Source organism: Lepisma saccharinum, chromosome 17 (assembly GCF_977018435.1).
Source record: "Lepisma saccharinum chromosome 17, izLepSacc3.1, whole genome shotgun sequence".
Taxonomy (NCBI): Eukaryota; Metazoa; Arthropoda; class Insecta; order Zygentoma; family Lepismatidae; genus Lepisma; species Lepisma saccharinum.
Window position 1 is genome coordinate 38,568,773 of NC_139245.1, and position 19,407 is coordinate 38,588,179.

Here is a 19,407-nt window from a genome sequence, read left to right on the forward strand (position 1 = left end):
CACGACTAGCTGTGATGAACCGGATTCGATCAGTCCAATTTTGAACCACTTTCTCAAGTAATTGGGGACGTGTGTCGTTAATAACACGAGTTATGTTGGCTTCCAAAGCGTCAAATGTTGCTGGTTTATCAGCATAAACCAGAGACTTTTGATATCCCAAAGAAAATAATCCAGTGGCGTTAGGTCACATGATCTTGGAGGCCACATTACTGACAGCACCGATATTTCCGAAGTGCTCTATACGTTTGGCGAACAGAACATTGATTTTGGAAATATATTTCCACAATTTGTAAACGTTGTTGCGGCGTCAGTCTTTCCATGATCATTTGCCAATGCTCACTGATATGAAATGACAAAACAAAACAAATGACAGCTATCCCTATCGAAAGTTCTATCACTCTTAAAAAAACACCTTTTATAACTAACATAATCTAAACAAACACTGAAATGAAAGGTGGTACACAGACAATTTGATTTTAATATCTTCACGATTGAACCTACACGTTCATGATTAATGAAAAGGGATTATCTGTCTCGTCCAGTAGATGTCATCAAATAGGTGTTTCTTAACCTCGTACGCACAGAAAGTATTTTTAACCGGTTACGATAAGTTCACTCCGAATGACATCTCCCTGGTCTTAAATCGTTAGAGTCCAATTACTGAGTGATCTTATGAACTTTACACCCAACTTGGTCCTAAGATCAACCCTCTCTTCCCAGATCCAAACTCAACTCCCTTCTTTCGCTCTCCAAAACAACAACTCATCCTCTCTCCCAAAAACCACCAACTCACCTGCTCCAAGCCTTAGTTCATTTCCCTTACTTACTTCTCCTCCCTTCTCCTCTTGCCATTCAAAGCTTCCAACAATGCAAAATACCTCCTACCTTAGTTGACACATTCTTAAATTTTCTGCCAGCTGTAGAACAACTGAACTACTCAGGAATGTTAAGGATGATACGCTTTGTAGTAATACATAGGCATTAATGTTTAAAGTTCGTTTCATGGTGTTTCTAGGACGAAAATGCATTTTTATAGTGCCTATGAATGCCAGTTTTGGGGGTTAGCACCTATTTTGCTTAATCGTGCCTAAAAATGCCTATTCTGCATTTTGCTTCCTTCAGTTTTGTTTACACAGTTTGGCATTCCCTGCATTGAAGATAGTTAGCCTTTCTTTATGTTGAAATGAATGAAATTTGCTATTCGTCAGATTTGAGGGTCGCAAGGGTTGCCAGCTAAGTATTTGGAAATACCAAAGTGTCGCTTACCCAGGGTGAGCCAACTGGGCAACCTGTCGGTGACTCATCCTTGGACAAAACTATACCAACTCACCCCTTCATTTCTTCACCTGAAAGCTTGTGGGAGTCAATCAGTACTCGATTGCTTTGTTGTGTGTGTGAAAGGAAGTAGGTAGTTAGTTATCTGTGGAGATATCGTGTTCATTTGTTTAAACATACCAAAGCACAAGGCGACCAGAATTGTATTAATTAAAAAATGGATTGCTGCAGAAGCTTCTTTTACCACCGACGAGAAATTTGATTTTTTTATATTTATCAGCTCATTTCTCTTCTTTTGGCTAATCGTAACGATGAGAGTAAGTGATATGATGAAATGGATAGGCCTTTTAAGTACTTATTTTAGTGCCTCTTCTTAGCTTATAGCACCTTTTTAAGTGCCTATTTTCATCATTTTGGGTGACTATTTGCCTGCCTATATATCCGCACCCTAGTCATAAGCTTCCTGTGAAAGGTCGCCTTGATGATAACAGATTCAGAAATTTTGCTTTCGTAGCCAACTATGGAACTGCAAACTATAATAATCAACTATTTATTGTAATGAATGTCTCAATAGTCATTTTGGGGTTAACGCAGCGGCTGCGTATCTGGAAGCAGCAACTCTGGAGGCCAAAGCAGGTGGAGCGTTTTGCTCACCACATCGCCTCCATTATGGCCGCTTTTCAAAGTATAAGGGCCACGATGAACAGGGTCTTGCTTTCACTAACAGTATACTTGCTGCAATTGACGCAAACGCCTTTGGATACTGGAGGCTACGACAATGCCACGCGTATCTTATATACGTAGATGTAATACAGTATATTACGTTAAATTGAGCCCATCCAAGGGTGAACGAAAAAAATTAATGGAACATGATAATAATGGGAAAATGAATTTTAAGAGTCTCTAAAACAGGTGAATAGAGAAGTGTATGTACTTTTAGTGAATGTAATAACCGTGGTGCAGCAGCTTTGTGAGACCAGGTCATGACATGTGGTCAGTGCATCATTTTCCATCACAGTTAATATTCAATTCTTGACCGTAATTTTAAATTCTTTGTACACACATACACATCTCTAAATGAACAGGCGATTAACAAGTGTGAATCAAATATTGAAGAAATTCTTACTTTTATTTTCGCTATCTTCTGAGGACCACACAGGCACATGAAGGATGTCGAAGCCGGGTCTGCACATTCTCTATTCCGGCCATGGTGGATGTGATATAATTAGCACCTCGATCCGAAAGCTTTTGCTCAGGTGCTCATTGCTTAGAGGCTGAGTGAGCTCCAGAACCGCTTTAGCACGGACATTGTGGAAAAAATTCCCACGCTAGGAGTCGAACCTGGCGAAATCTTATGCAACAATCTACCTTCACCCAAAGTGTGGGTACTCTTCAATACTATTCTAATCCTTAATCCCTTTTGGGTGTGAACATACGAGGTGTTTCTTCCAAAATCTAGCCCTTGAAAAGCAATATTTAGATCCATTTTTAGGGACGAATGATCTCTTTTCCACTATAGCTATTTTCAGTTCTTACGGCGGGCGCTCTAGAAGCTGGTAGGGGAAGTGGGGAGCGGGGATTACGCAACAAACCAACCAGACAACAGTAGTGGCGCCGAGAGACACGACGCGGCCGGAAAAAGTACTACGTGAAACTCGTTCTACTGGCCGCTACTTTTCTTATCGTGCTGGATTGGTCGCTTCTCCGCTCCCCACTTCCCCTGCCAGCTTCTAGAGCGTCCGCCGTAAGAACTGAAGAGAGCTATACCGTGGTTTGACAACGTTGCTCATCTATAGTCTGTCCCAGCTAACTGTGGAGCAAGTAGGCGCATAGCATCAGAGAAGCTAGGAAAATCGAGTGGCCAGAGCGAACCAGTGCACGCTGCTGGGAATGCATTCGCTTTCCCCCCACTCCACGCAAGTCCGTTCCTCTCACGTGCTCATTGGTGGAGCCATCTCGCGTCATTACTTGCGCAGAGACTTGATTTTGTTTGTCTGCTCTACAGTTAGCTGGGACAGAGTATAGTTGGCTTTTTAATGCACTTGTCCCACTTCAGAAGCTCATGTGCTAAAGTGTGGCAGTCTTGAAAATAATTTTGTGCAAAATAAACACGGAGTGACTAGGATTGTATGCAAATATTATGTTATTTTTGTCAACCGAATAACTGCAACTCAGACACTCTCAAAAATATTCCGCCGGGTTATTCCTTCGAGCAACTCTAACCAAAATTAGTTTTTGTTTTTCGAACTTCACTGTAGAGTGAAAAGTGAATTTCACACGTTCCACAATAACAGACTAAAACAGCATGGTGACTGCTTTTCTATGCTTCAGGGGAGACAAGCTTAATTAAAAATAGATCCTGTCGGGAGAGAAAGGCAAAGGAAAGAAGGAGACTTGCAGGGAAAATGCATCTGTCACCCAGAAAAGGGAATATGAAACGACGAGTTTCTCCACCAATAAATGAGCATCTCGTAGCGCACAGTGCAACATGCAAGAGGTGCATTGCAAAGAAAATAGAGTTTTGTAGCTAGTCCTACGTTCCCTGTATTTTTCGCCTACAGAAACAATCATAAATATTTATTACAGTGATGGGCAAAGGGGGATCGTACATAGGAATGAACAATGTGATGACAACAACAAAAACGTTGTAAGGAAAGAGGAAGTTTCAACGCCGCGTCGACTTGTAATCAAGGGGTCCTCAAGTTTGAAATCCGGTCTAGTGTTTCGGATGCAACTTTCAATCGCAGATCTATTAACCTATCTGCGAATAAAGTGGACTTAAAACATACACTCAAACTCAAGCGCCGCACTGCAACTTTCTCCTGCACCACCGAAGTCAATGTCAACTTTTTGGGGCCTCCCCCATGGCGCAGTGGTAGCGTCATTGCCTTGTAATCGAGGGGTCCTGGGTTCGATACCCTGTGGATACACAAGTGGTTCGGATCCCACTTTAAACTGTAGGTCCAGTCCCGATTAGCCTTACTGTGCATAAAGTGGACTTAAAACAGCAACTCAATGCCAACTCTTCTTTCGAGAAAGCGGCTTCATATTTCAAATTCTGCAGATTTTGTTCAGAATTCCTACTGGAGCATTGAAGTAAATCTTCATGTGGCTAGGGCTCTCTATTATCCAGACAGTTGTAATAGTTTACTGTCACTGTGAACCTATTTTCTATCGCAAATCTGTAGATAGTTGTGATGGTTTCGTGGAACAGTAAGCCTACTTTCTATAGCAAGCATCTAGACAATGTAAAGATTCACTTGAATACTCTAGAAGGGACGTAATTTTCTAGATCTTTTTTTCAGAACTTTGCTGCCGTAACTCAAACTTCCAGCGTAGCCCTAAAGTCACCCATAAAGTTTTTCTTGCAGTTTCGTGTTACAACAGTCTGTTTTATTCACCATTACTCTGTTAATTGTGAAAACGTAAACAGAATTTTGAAAACAAAGGAGAGGAAACTATAACGATATTTTGTTTTCCTCAAGACCTAGAATGTCTAGGCTGAGTAACCTCATAATCCCAAGCACACATGGGACTGTGTTGTGCAGGTACAATGTCAACTACACTGTAGACATTACGTGGTTGTGGTTAATTTGAGGAGCAGACAGAGGTAAACAGGAACAGGTGCTCTGCGTTACACATGATAAACACTCTAAACACAGACACGCGACAAGGATCAGAGCATGTTCCTCTTGACCCCAAGCATAGCTGATGACAAGGAAAAAGACACATCATCTTTAAATGAGGAGTAATGGCAACTGTAGAGACGTCGGCACTTATAATACAACCGGACGCAACGTTGCAACGAATTCGTTGCTAATTAAGAATTCGGAAAAATATTTTATGTACATTCAGTTACGTCATAAGGACAACAAAAGATATTTAAAGTGGGTTTGTGGTAAATAACAGCCGCACCAAGGGCATCACCAATATTCTATCATATATACGAGGCGCATCCAGAAAGTAAGTTCCGATGACGTCCGTACGTGGCGCCAGTGGTTGGACCGCGACCCGCGTAGGCAGGCAGGAATAGGTGGTATGTGACTGTAATCTATCGTAGTCGTAGTACTGTGAAGTTAATAGTTTTAGGACTGTGCTAGGAGAAAGATGGAAGGTGTTATACAGTTCCCCGTCGTCTTATACGCTCAGAAGCGGAGGTCTGTAGGGATCCACCGGCAATTATGTGAGGTGTACGGACCGGACGTCATGAACGGCAGCTGGTCAGACAATGGTGCAGTCAAATGTGCACGACCCCATACAGCCGAGCGCACACAGCCTCTTTTGCATCAATTGAACTGGACCATCCACCGTACAAACCAGACCTCGCGCCTAGGTACTTTCATCTCTTCCTTCAGATGAAGCAATTTCTGGCAGGACGTTTTGACAGCGACGCTACGGTACAGACGATTCCAGTCTTTGGCAGAAGACACATATAACACGGATATGTGTAGTGATGCAACGCTACGACAATGTCTGAATAACGGTGGTGAGTATGTTGATAAGTCGGTAGAGTCTCTGTAACGAATGCAATCGGAACATACTTTCTGGACCCGCCTCGTATATGCATTGAGAAAGTTACTTTTTGTTAAACGATTTTTTTAAAAAAGAGAGAAAGCATGCGAGTGGGTACTTACTTGAAGAAGTATGTTTCATTCTTGTATCCGAAGAAAGGTACGGTGTACGTGAGCATCCAGATATTTCCACCTCCGCAGTCGTAGTAGGGTTTGCTCCACTTCCCGTCATCGTATGTGACGCTCAGGATTTCGTCCGACTCTCTCTCTGTGTGAGCCGACTCGTTGAAGGTGTACTGGTGGTAACCTGAAAGGGGGCAAAATACTCTCATTTGTGCCATACATTATATGTAAAACATATACATCGCCTTCAATTGGTTTCTGTGTCTCCGGCTGGAACCAGGGTTGTTAAAAAGTACCAGGAACATATAAATTCTAATGGGTTCTATATGGTTCCAATGCAGGACCGGAATCTTTTCTCTTGCACAATTTAAATTCGGTCCAAGATGCGTATTATTTCTTTGAAAAATGCTCCAGGACTGTATTTAAATTTAGCCAGAAAATAGGTTCCTGGACCGTAATTTAAATTCAGCAGGAAAATAGGTTCCTGGACCGTAATTTAAATTCAGCGGGAAAATAGGTTCCTGGACCGTAATTTAAATTCAGCGGGAAAATAGGTTCCTGGACCGTAATTTAAATTCAGCGGGAAAATAGGTTCCTGGACCGTAATTTAAATTCAGCCAGAAAATAGGTTCCTGGACCGTAATTTAAATTCAGCGGAAAAATAGGTTCCTGGACCGTAATTTAAATTCAGCCAGAAAATAGGTTCCTGGACCGTAATTTAAATTCAGCGGGAAAATAGGTTCCTGGACCGTAATTTAAATTCAGCGGGAAAATAGGTTCCTGGACCGTAATTTAAATTCAGCGGGAAAATAGGTTCCTGGACCGTAATTTAAATTCAGCGGGAAAATAGGTTCCTGGACCGTAATTTAAATTCAGCCAGAAAATAGGTTCCTGGACCGTAATTTAAATTCAGCGGAAAAATAGGTTCCTGGACCGTAATTTAAATTCAGCGGGAAAATAGGTTCCTGGACCGTAATTTAAATTCAGCCAGAAAATAGGTTCCTGGACCGTAATTTAAATTCAGCGGAAAAATAGGTTCCTGGACCGTAATTTAAATTCAGCGGGAAAATAGGTTCCTGGACCGTAATTTAAATTCAGCGGGAAAATAGGTTCCTGGACCGTAATTTAAATTCAGCGGGAAAATTGGTTCCTGGACCGTAATTTAAATTCAGCCAGAAAATAGGTTCCTGGACCGTAATTTAAATTCAGCCAGAAAATAGGTTCCTGGACCGTAATTTAAATTCAGCGGAAAAATAGGTTCCTGGACCGTAATTTAAATTCAGCGGGAAAATAGGTTCCTGGACCGTAATTTAAATTCAGCCAGAAAATAGGTTCCTGGACCGTAATTTAAATTCAGCGGAAAAATAGGTTCCTGGACCGTAATTTAAATTCAGCCAGAAAATAGGTTCCTGGACCGTAATTTAAATTCAGCGGGAAAATAGGTTCCTGGACCGTAATTTAAATTCAGCGGGAAAATAGGTTCCTGGACCGTAATTTAAATTCAGCGGGAAAATAGGTTCCTGGACCATAATTTAAATTCAGCGGGAAAATAGGTTCCTGGACCGAATTGAAATACTTTAAACATAAAAAGGCTATTTACGGTGTAGAACCCATTTACACTTGCTGATATTCTCTCCTGGACCGGAATTGAATTTATTTAAAATTCCTGAACCTGTAACAACCCTGGCTGGAACCACTCCCCTTGCCGAGAGGAAAACGGATGTGAGTGACCCCTCAACTTAAGTGCCTAGACGTATTTATACCTTTATAATTATAATGTAATTATTTAAATAAACTGTTGTAATTTTATATCTATAATGCATAAAATGCGGAAAAAGTATCGTTCTTTCATCAATTCCATATGTACCCATAGAATCAATCGATACACGTCGAAAATCATTGAGAACCAATCCATATATACAGGGTTACCTCAAACTCGACGTATTCCTTTGAAGGCATGATAGTACAGCGAATTTGCAACAAATTGTACCCTAAAGTGCCTTATACCAAGGGGGTCCATTTGCGAGATATTCCACATTTATTGATTTTCTTGAAAAACTCCCGATTTCCAGGTTCAGAATTAAATTAAGAAAAAAGTGGTGATCGAATTCAACTTGTTTTATTGTGTATGTCATGCCAACACGTTGACAATGTTTTATGAACTGTAAAACAATCAAAAGCGCCGAACATTTTCAAAGAGCAGGTCAAAACTTACTCGATGTTTCAATTTTCAATGAAGTTGCTTACCAAAAAACAGCAAATATCTCAAAATATTAATAAGACACTAAGCGTACAAACTACTGGAAAACTTCCTTGTTTTATCAGCTGTCCGACGACGTATTATAATGTTCACAAAAAATTAAAAATTCTGGAAAAAAGTTCAATAAGAACGGGACAGGTAGAGCGTGACTATGAATTGGAAATTGAAAGAACAATTAAATGAAAGTTTGTATGTAATGGATTTAGTTCACAAGTCTTTCTCAAAATGTTCTCCTCTATGTCGAATGCACACCCGAATCCGATTACTTACTTCTGTTTTAGTTACTCTTGAAGTAAAAAAGCGTCGCACTTCTTCAGTCGCATCGACGATTCTTTGGTTGAGATTTTCCACGGAAATCACTGGTGTTGCGTAAACTAAGGCCTTCATGTGCCCCACACATCAAAATCGACAGGAAACAAGTCGGGACAGCTTGCAGGACATGGGATTGGCCCTACTCTACTGATTCAACTCCTTGGAACAGTTGCGTCCATTTTATCCATGTTTTTTGCGCCTTTGACATATTTTGCCCATAGTGAACGTCCATGTGGGGAATAACTTTCTTGTTTAATGTTTTAAAAATATCCACGTAGACAAAGTGAATGGCCAATGCACGGTTCATGTCTATATCACTTTTCAAAAGTAGCGTGCAGACCTACGTGGCGGAGTGGTTAGCGCAGCGCGCAACGACGCCAGGAATCCCAGCCTGAGCATGGGTGTTCATTGTGACAGTTCCTTCATCAATTTCATCATCATCACTCATCCTCATAGACGCGATTAGCCAAAAGTGGCAGAAAAGCGACAGAAAAATAATAAACATAAATTGGATTAATATTTCTAATCTGGGATAAAATGACGAAAATACCTTTGCTCCCGCAGTATGCTAAACCTTATCTGCAAACGGAAATATATTGCCTTTGCCCCCTCAGTTTTGGAACCAAATCGCCGCCACTGGTAGGTTGACTCTTTATGTTTTACGATTACGACAGAAGGCTCCAACAGCATCTACGCCATTCAGAAAGAGCTTGGGAAAAGTTCGAATGCCACTTAGCATGTGAAGATAATGTTTCATGCGAGGAGATCGTGTTCCTTTCCGCTTATGCGAAGCAGATGATAAAATCTTGTAGATCGTACTCTCATGTTATCTCCAGCTGGCATTATGCAGAAGAGGCTGCTGAATAAAGATAAAGAACTCTTTCACTCAAGGCTGATAAATGTTCTCTCTTCTGAGGTCCCCCAAGAGCAGTAAATCCGGTTGCTGCACCTAACCTATTCACCTTTTCTACTCGGCCGACAAGGGCAGCCGAATGTATAACGCTTGCATGGAAGAACGCGTATATTTAAGTGTGGGTTAAAAGATTTACTGCAAGTGGTGAAGTGATGTATGAGAACCGCTCTCCATGTGGTTTACGGGAGGAAAACCGTACTTCAGAGAAGTTGATGAGCCCTTGACTCTGAATACGCAGTGGCTTAATGATAATTGTAACGTCACACTGGGTAGATTATAGAGGGGTAAGAGTGCGCACTTACTTTTTGATTCTATATATCAAGGTACCAAGGGAGGGAGAATCTTTAGATTTATACCTAAAAAACCTCAAACATTCTTCTTTCGCTTTCTCTAGGCCTCAGATTAAGATTTTGAATATTTTTGTCGTAGGCGAAAACATACTTTTACCACATTGGTTGGTTAAAAGTTCGCGTGCGGTGGGGGGAAAACTTTGCGTGAAGGAATATTTTTTTAAGAAAATGTTGCACTGCAAAATCAGTTTGAAATTTATACTCAAATTGCTTGTAATTGTAACTAATTTAAAATTAAGTAGAAATGCATTCGGAATATTACATTGTTAAGGGGCGAACTGGTTATGATGTCAGACGCTTGGCCTTTTCTTCTCCTTATCAGCAGGTGATGTCATTTTTGAAAAATAATTGGAAACGTAATGTATTATCACGCACACCACAAGTGCCTTACTCAAAATATATGGGGGCCTCCCCGATGGCGGAGTGGTAGCGTCGTCGCCTTGTAATCAAGGGGCCCCGAGTTCAATACCCGGTGGAGGCACATACTGGTTCAGATTCCAATTGAAACTGTATGTCCAGTCTCGATTATCCTTACTGTACATGAAGAGGACTTGAAACACCAACTCAATCAATCAATCAATTAATCAAAATATATGGTCAATGATTTGTTTTAGTTCTTTTCTTGTTATGAAACGCAGTGTGCAAAGATAAAAGTATCACATTAGGAAGACAATAAATTAAACTTAATTCATGGTTCAGGCTGACTCATTGTTGCCAGCATAACTTCCAATGGAAAACGGAATTATTATTATACGAGACTGAACAAGCACGTACTTTTATCACAACTGTAGTTTGCAAAAAGCACCGATAACTCAGTCTTTAATATATTGTACACTCACGGACAGTTCTGGGTTGTAATGATCCCATTGACTTTCAATAGCATCATTACTGCAGAAGTGTCCATGATTGTACGTACAGTGAAACAAAAATTGGCGTTATTAAAAAGTTATAGAAACAACACTCTGTCTCGAGAAAACAACCACCCCGATGTACAGTTGGAGCTGGTTCTTTGAAGCGATGAAAAGGGTTTTCCCAAATTTCTTCATACGTATCACTAGTTCATGCACCCATACGCTAACTAGACGACTTCAACAGTGAATTTGTTTGTAACTGTCACTAACTAACTAACTACACTAAGCAGTCACCTTGGAAACACATGACAGGAAACTAAATACACCAGTAATGCAGGCAGCCAGAACGTGACTTTTAACTGCATCATTTGGACGGACCTCTATCGGAATACCGACTCCTAACCATAGTATTGGGATTAACAGACAAATTATTACGTATGTCAAGAGTATAAACTTTCCTTTCAACCTACGACAAACTTTTTACGTTAATTTAGCTTGCCAACAATACGTTATTGCACTATAAATACACCGTATCCACAAATTATTTGACGATTTTATAATACCACAGTTTCACTAATATTGAACAGTGTAACGTGCAAGTTTCCGCACGTTCATGACTTTCTGTAAACTTGGATTTGGGTACGGTTTTTAGAACAGGAAGCACTCAAGGCGCTGTGGATCGATCTTATCTTGCCTGTCTTCAGTTTTACTCCTTTCCCTGGTCGGTGCAAGTGCACTAGGAAAAACCATAAACAGGATATCATTGTGGCTTTTGCGATTCCAGGAGTGCTATATGGCCCTGGCGATTCTGGGAATGAACTTTGAAGACAACAGGATGTCATAAGTGCATCTGCTCTAGGAAGGGTGCACCAGATGAGTACCAAAGTACCCATCACTCTAGTGTTGCCCACAAGACGAGACTTTGGCTTGTCTCGTCTCGTGGAGTCTCGTGGAAATGCTGCCTCGTCTCGAAAATATTCGTTTGTCTTATGACACATGGTCAATCTCGTCTCGTCTCGAATTTTTAAAAGCCTGTCCAGTCTCGTCCCGTGGGCAACACTACATCACTCCTTCAAAGGTGCAAAGGCACCTACCTGCACATCCTTAATTCCTGGAAAGGACTAACTAAGTACACAAGCCACTCAGTGCAAGTGTCTCTAAGGGAGAACTAAGGATGAAACAAAGGAAATACACAAATATAAAAAGGGCAGGATATAGAATTCGGGGAGCAGTTGATCCTCATAGTCCAGAGAGTCGAGAGTGCAGTCCTGATAATCCAGTCAGCCAGAGGTGTGGTAGTCGACCAACAGATCTGAATTACGGCCGAAGGCGCTGTCCAGTCTCCGACCCAAGATGGCTATCCACCCAGCCAAGTCCAGGCTGTCTTCAGGCACTTAGTAGATGGACAAGGAACTTCACTTCAAGATTACTACGTATCGCTAATCCACCCTTCTTGCATTTCAGCTCCCTTCCCTTAACACATAGGTCGGGATATTCTGCATATATCAGCCACATCTGTTATCTATAATAAACCTTGATATTGTTAATCATTACTTATGCGCCTAATTATGTCTACACCTTACAGGTTCTCCTATTTAGTATTACGACTCTACCTAATGCATTCTCTTTCAGCTCTAAGCCCAGACGTCTTGAGTTACATAACCCCTAACGGTATGCTTGGGCACAGGCCCGACAACCGTTACAACAGACAGACATGATATTATCACCATGTGAAAGATGAATGTTTGGAGTTCTGTACTGGCCTTAAATGCATTCTATGTGTACCCCACGTGTGAGACGACAGATGTCCAGACACTACTAATATTCCCGCCAAACCCTCTAGTGTGACGTTCCCGATGGCGGTGTGTTGATGGACCTTTGCAATTCTTACAGTGTCTGTGGAAGTTAAGGACCGTAAACGTTGTCCTTGATGAAACCCCAAGGAAGAAATCGCCCACTGTTAGGTCCGGTGACAGAGGAAACCGCCATCGGAGACGTCACACATGACATGCTTAAAAAGGTTTGGCGAGAATGGGAGTACTGCCTGCCTGGATATCTGCCTGGGTGCACATCGAATGCATTTAAGGTCTGTGTAAAACTTCAAACATTTCTCTTTCAAATGATGCTAATATCATCTATTTCTGTTCATTATTGGTGAAAATATAGTCTTACAAATCGACCAATAATTTGTGGACACGGTGTAGTATTCGATTGTGACTTTTGCCACATGGTGTACATGCAAGCAATACACGCATGACTTACGTATTTTGGTTACGTAAAATGTTCTTCCTCATTTATATTTCTTCTGGACTAGCAGTTGAAATTTTAGAAAATTTTGTCATCTCCAAGGTAAACCTAGCAAAATGAATAGTGTCTTTGAAACGGGCAAGTGAAGGCTTGAGATTTCCGAAGTGGACTAAACTTTGTTATCCACGTTGAATTTCTTGGGTGGTGTCATCTTTCACGTTGACAGCCCTTCGTCGTCGCCTTTGAAATCTAAGAGGGATAGTCCAACGAAATATTCACTCTGCGTCAATATTACCATGAGTCTTCGTGAGTTTGTCAGGAATTCGCAGCTTCAGTGAAGAGGATTTGGAGGAGATATTCCATCCTTGATTAAATTGAACTGTAGGAAACGCAGTGAAGTATGCACACTGCGGATTGTTGAGGGAAGGGATAGTGGTCGCGGTGATTTTTTTTTTAATCCTGGAAAGAGTGTGTTTCCATATTTCTCGTATCGCTTCAACTGCACAGCACATTATACCATGCAATGGCGTATTCTTCATGTTACCGCTATTAACGGCGGTAAATCAACTTTTTCATATATTCTTATACATTTAATTTAACATGTGGGTAATTGCTCATTAAACAGGGTGTCCCAAAAGTGTCCCGGAATCTTGAACTGATGAATGTTGAATATTGATAATATAGCCTTTGTTTCAGGTGGGAAAAGCATTACGGCAACAAATGTTGAAATTGATGCCCCTCTTGAAATCTGTAGGTATGGATACGAGAATGGAAAGCTCCTTGTACATTGCGTAACATTGTTGGTGTGATAGCGTCAGCACGAATGTTTTCTTTGAGATCATCAATTGAACGTGGGGGTGTGTTGTACATAGATTCTTGTCCAGGTTTTCGTTTGTTTGGATGATGACGGTAAGATTCATCACATGTTTGCCGTTGGAAGGGACCTGAGGCATGCAGAATCACAATTTCGGCTTTCTCTTGCATCCCTGGCATCCATTTCATCCCCATTCGTTTACATGCAAGAAATTATCATTACTTCAATTTTTCCGACTTTCCCTATGAGACCGGACTTTTGGGACACCCGATATATTATGCAAACCATTAAAACAAGCTTCTAAGTTTTGGCCCCCTTTTGCCCCCATAATTGGTTTCACTCCATGGTTGAGGAGGACAATGTCCTCCTGCCCCAGTTTTTGATTGCTCCACTAGAATTTGGCAACCACGTGTTTAAACTCAGCTCATTAAGAAGAGGGCGAACTCTGGCTGTCAAGAGGACAAAGCACGTGCTGTATCCAACGCTGTGAGGCTTCCCCGATGGCGTAGTGGTAACGTCGTCGCCTTGTAATCAAGGGGTCCTGAGTTCAATACCCGAAGGAGGTACATAGCGGTTCGGATCCCACTTTAATATGTAGGTCCAGTCCCGATTAGACTATCTGTGCAAACTAGAGTACTGCATTGAACCACTTTCTCTCGCTCAACTCGATCGAATCTCCCACGCTCGAGCGTGATTTGCTCGAATATATAGAATATCAAATATCATTTCAATGTGACAATAATCGTACAAATATGTGTAAAATTAGTGCTGGCAGTTTCAGCCCATAATCATCTATTCATTTTCATATATTGCTATGTATTGGTAAGATAGACAACATGGAGATGATGAATATGTTCACTTTAGTTTTAATTTCACTGCGTCTTTTACTTCACGAAGCATATTTCAAGGTCCACAGACAAATTAATGTTGTTCGTGAACTACTGGGCTTCGAGCGTATATCGATCGTTTGCCTGTTCGAGCGCTATTCGCTCGAGCGAAGAGACTGTCCATAAGCCATCTAGCGTCGTTCGTGCGAACTATTAGACGATCGAGGGCGAAGGCCTCGATGCAGCTCTCTCATGCAAACCAATCAAAATCAATAAAAAATCCAACGTTGTTCATAGTTGGTGGAAGCACTCACGTTATGGCCACCAAAGCCTTCCAAAAGTGGGGAGGTCAATACCAAGATAAACCATTTGAGCTCGTAGACAACTTCAGAATCATTGTTGACACAGTCAGTTGCAACTCTCTTGGTAAACATTTATGCTATTTACAAGCACTTAACGTAAAGTCGAAACTCTTGGATGAGCTCGGATGGTGTAATTAAAAGCTAACAAGGAATAGAGATGGGATTGGTTGTCAGTGTAGAGAATATTATATTTGCAGAGAAGCACCCAAGCCTATTAAAAAGTAATATAAACCATGTTAATGATACGAACTTACTTAAATATATAACATAAGCGAAACCAACACTCGGGGAGAAATTTTAAGATCTGGAGATTCTGTCAAAGTAAAATTTCAAAGCTGGAAGCTAATGATATACCACAATATGATAATTGCATTGTCAGAGCAAATGTGGACCTTACCACGTGAGAATCGAAGCGACTAAGCGCGAGGGGGCATCTTATGTGTCCTGTCTGGACGCTGAAGGAGCGGGCAAAACTGATAGTTCTGTGGTCCATGGGAGGATAGGGAAGCTGAAGAGTATTTATATATATATTTGATTCAAATATGTTCAATTCCAACTTCATTCCTTTGTTTCAAGATGGCTCGTTACAGTGCTTAACTAACCTGGAATCGGTAATTTTTAAAATTCCTTTTTTTAAAGTTGTTAGGAAATGGAAAATTCCCCTATACTAGTTGCATATCTGGATTAGGATATTATTTTAAATGTTGGGCAAGAAGACAAGAAGATATATTCTGGCTGAAAATGCTTGGATGATTTTTAGGCGTCGAAGTAGTGGCTGGTCTGTGACTAACGGCCGACCCGTAATCAAGTTCACAGATTGGTTACACAATTCAAATTCGAAAGTTTAGTTTACAAGACATTCTAGTTGTCTAAAGAGTACTGATGTTTTTTCTTTAAATCAAAAACGGAAGGGGTTCATTGATTTAGTTATTTTACTTCACATTTCTGCCACTTTTGGTTAATCACGAAGATAAGGATAAATGATAATTGGATTTGGTGTTTTAAGTCCACTTTATGCACCGTAAGGCTAATTGGGACTGGACCTACAGTTTAAAGGGGATCCGAACCACTATGTGCCTCCACCAGGTATCTAGATGTCCCTGCTTAGAAAAGAAGACCATTTCAGGGCTTGTGAAAAGCTGAAAATCTAGATTCCGCACAACAATGACCTTAGAAGACCTTAGATCAGAGGTTCTCAAACTGTGGTATGCGTACCGCCAGGGGTACATAAACAATTTGAAGAGGGTACGTGATCAGCTCGGAAGAGAAATGTCGAGAATACTGTCACGTATACAAACTGTCACGTACACAAACTGCATTGTTGTTGTTTGAGGTAGAGGATCATAGATGGCAGCATGCAAAAAGAACGACGCCTATATTTGATGATGCATAAAGCAGTTTAGAAACTGGGCTAGAGATGGCAGCACTCAAGAAAACTGCTACCATTGTAAAAAGGAAAAAGGGAAATCGCTGATGTGGTGAAATAATGATTGTAGATATTAATACTAATTATAATGAAAGAAATAAATGAACTTAGCACAATAACAGGATATAAATAAGGTGGAAATGGTAATTAATATTCAGTAATAGCATAAGTGATCATTGTATAAAAGTAAAGAAGTTGAATTGTAATTACGATTCTAAATCTATTACGGTTCCAACGAACTGAGAGTTTCGTGCGGTTTTTGGGTTGTTTTCCCAGGTGTAGCGCCATTTCAAGGCAGGCACACGACAACATTTTTGCTGCAGGTGTGTAGAGCACTTCATTGTTTCAGACTTCATAGCTTAAATTAACACTCAACAGGAAAATAAGGCTGATGTTATCACTGACACTATTATCGTTCTCACTAGAAACTCTGACGATTTAGAATAAAAACTCCAAAATTGTGCTTCACAGTTTATTTACAAACTTATGTTTCATTCCTTACTTTTTGCAACAACTCGGGAAAAAATGTGAAAATTAAAGTTTTCACATACTTCTTAGCATACGTGTGTTTCACATTTTATTTTTTGTAACTAATCATAAAGATTGTAAACGTAGGAACGCCCAAAAAAATAATAAACGTATTAATGATTATTTGTTTACCATTTTTTCACATACCGTCCGAATGCATTTCGTTCTATTCCAGATAAACTGGTTCAACAGTGGTTGAACTATCCGAAGACAGCGATGAATGAAAGACTTGAAGGCTCACTGCAATTGAAGTTGGCTATGTGCAGTGCCTGAAGACAGATCTACAAGGAGCGCCAATTATTTCCCTTCTTGGCTGGGGTTCGTTAAAGACATAAATGCTTCAGGTCACGTTCGCTTCGAACTTGATTATTTCCTTGTTCATCTTCCTCATAGCTACAGCTAACACCAAAACATTTTTTTTCTTTCCCACTTGATCTCTCCGTAGTTCCAATTGGAAACTACAACTCTCCAGAAAATAAAAATGAATTCTACGAATCAGCCTCCCAATACCCAGCTTCTTCACAAATACTAATTGGATCGAGTTTCGAAGTTCTGCTATAATGCAGATCAGTGGTGCAAACGTAGGCCCATGGTGACTCGATAAGTATGCTCTCTGCCCAGTGAGTGCAACATAATTCTCAGTGCTGTCATGCTTGAAAAATTCATCAGAATCCAATCAATATACCTCTGTGTACGAAAGAGTCTGAGTTCTGGTTCTTGTAAAATGAATCATGGTTAACGACTGCAATACTGTGCATAGGCGTAACTTGGTGGGGCAAGAGGAGGTGCTTCCCTCCTTAATTTCATATTTATTTAAATTAAATGTTAATACATTTTGTTAATCTCGTGAAACGTTACGAAAAAATACATAAAGAGTATTTTTTAATAATTTCGAAATTTATCAGTTATTTACCAAACAGTCCTGGACGCGATTTTCATTGGAAGGCTACTTTTCGATTCCCCCCGCCCCTCTCCAAAAAGGCTTCAAGTTACGCCCATGCTTCTGTGATTATAGTTCTAAATTTAGGCAACGTATGACCAGCTACTAAATTAAGTTAAAAATAATCATCAAACATTATGTGGTGTGTCGTCATTAGGAGAGCAAGTCAGTAAGTAGAACACAAACGTTTGTTAAAAAATACTAAGTGAGATACTGACTTGAAAACCGCTTTCATTTTTCAACACATTCTCCCCCAACATTGATACACTTATCCCAGTCGGGAACCGTTCGCCAATAAAGTAAGAATTTATCGATTCAGTTGTGCATTGCTTTACGCAACACTTCCCACCGTAAACAGGAAACATTTCCTTACGGTTATCCTTTCCAGGAAGTAATTTTGCCCACAAAAAAACTCACACCAGCACGCTGCCCTTCTAACGTACACTCCTCGAGCATGGTCGCCATTTTTAAACTGAGCTTCCCGTGCGTGCATCTCGTATCTAGAGACTGCTAACTGAATATCATCATGCTGGATTGTGCTGCCACCTAATGATACATTTACAAACAACTCACTACTATTTCACCTTTTCCACATTAGTTTGTGACTTATTATCGGACATCTCCTCCAAATGGCTCTTTTAGATAAACAGACAGTTCTTGATCGTTCGTTCGGTGGTTGGAATGTAATACGGGTCCCTTTAATAATTTTGGTTGATTGTTTGATTTGGTGTATATACCTTAGCTTTTCTACCTCCTTTGGCTAATCGCGACGAAGATGAGTAATGATATGATAAAGGAACATTCACAAAGAACTCCAATGTTCAGTCTTGGATTCGAATCCAACAACACTGGTGTCGTATCGTGCTGTGATAATCACGCAGGTCGGCATGAAGAATATTTTATGGAAGGTATTGGTACATGTTACATTATGTCACCCGACAAATGTAACGACGTTTATGAAATGTTGAGTTGTTACTTTAAGTCCACTTTTATGCACAGATAGGCTAATCGGGACTGGACCTACAGCTTAAAGTGGGATCCGAACCACTACAGGCCTCCACCGGGTATCGAACCCGGGACCCCTTGATTACAAGGCAACGACGTTACCTTTACGCCACCGGGGAGTCCGTAGCTTATGAAATCAAATGTAACGTAAATGTGTACGTACGGTCTACAATATTTAAACGGGATTTGTAAAAATTTAATAAGAGATTCAACAAAAGAGAACGCACACGGTGAAAATATATTGTATAACAATGGCGTCTCTGCTTCAAAGTAAAATAAAAAATATCCCTATTTGATCCAGAAAGGACTAAAATGGACTCTATGGAGAAAGGTATTCCATGATGATGTATTGATGAGAGCTAGCTGCTGGAAGTTACATTCAAATGTTTCTTTTTTCTGGCCTGCTGTCACTAAATATTAACATTTTCATTCCCATTGCGCCTACGACGTACGTATCTTTTAATTGGCTTTGTGAGCCGTTATTATATTTCTGCCATATACTATCCTCCGCTGGGAAACGTGTGAAGCAGTCCTATGAAAATTTTGTCTCAAAGGGACCATCCGTTGTTTCGACTATTACGAACACCGTTCCTCTCCAGAGAGAGCGAAAGAGCGGTGTGGGTGGAGGGGGGTTCTCTGCATGATTTCTCGCGTCGTATCAAT

General features: G+C 40.6%; 1 protein-coding gene across 1 annotated transcript in view; it reads right to left on the reverse strand.

Annotated features, from left to right (window-relative positions):
• The window catches only part of LOC146001273 (metabotropic glycine receptor), a 981,963-nt gene that overhangs the window by 590,550 nt on the left and 372,006 nt on the right, over positions 1 to 19,407 (reverse strand). The window contains exon 2 of the mRNA XM_083138577.1: positions 5,910 to 6,093. Coding sequence (XP_082994703.1) covers positions 5,910 to 6,093 — 184 coding nt within the window. The remainder of the gene's footprint in view (positions 1 to 5,909; positions 6,094 to 19,407) is intronic.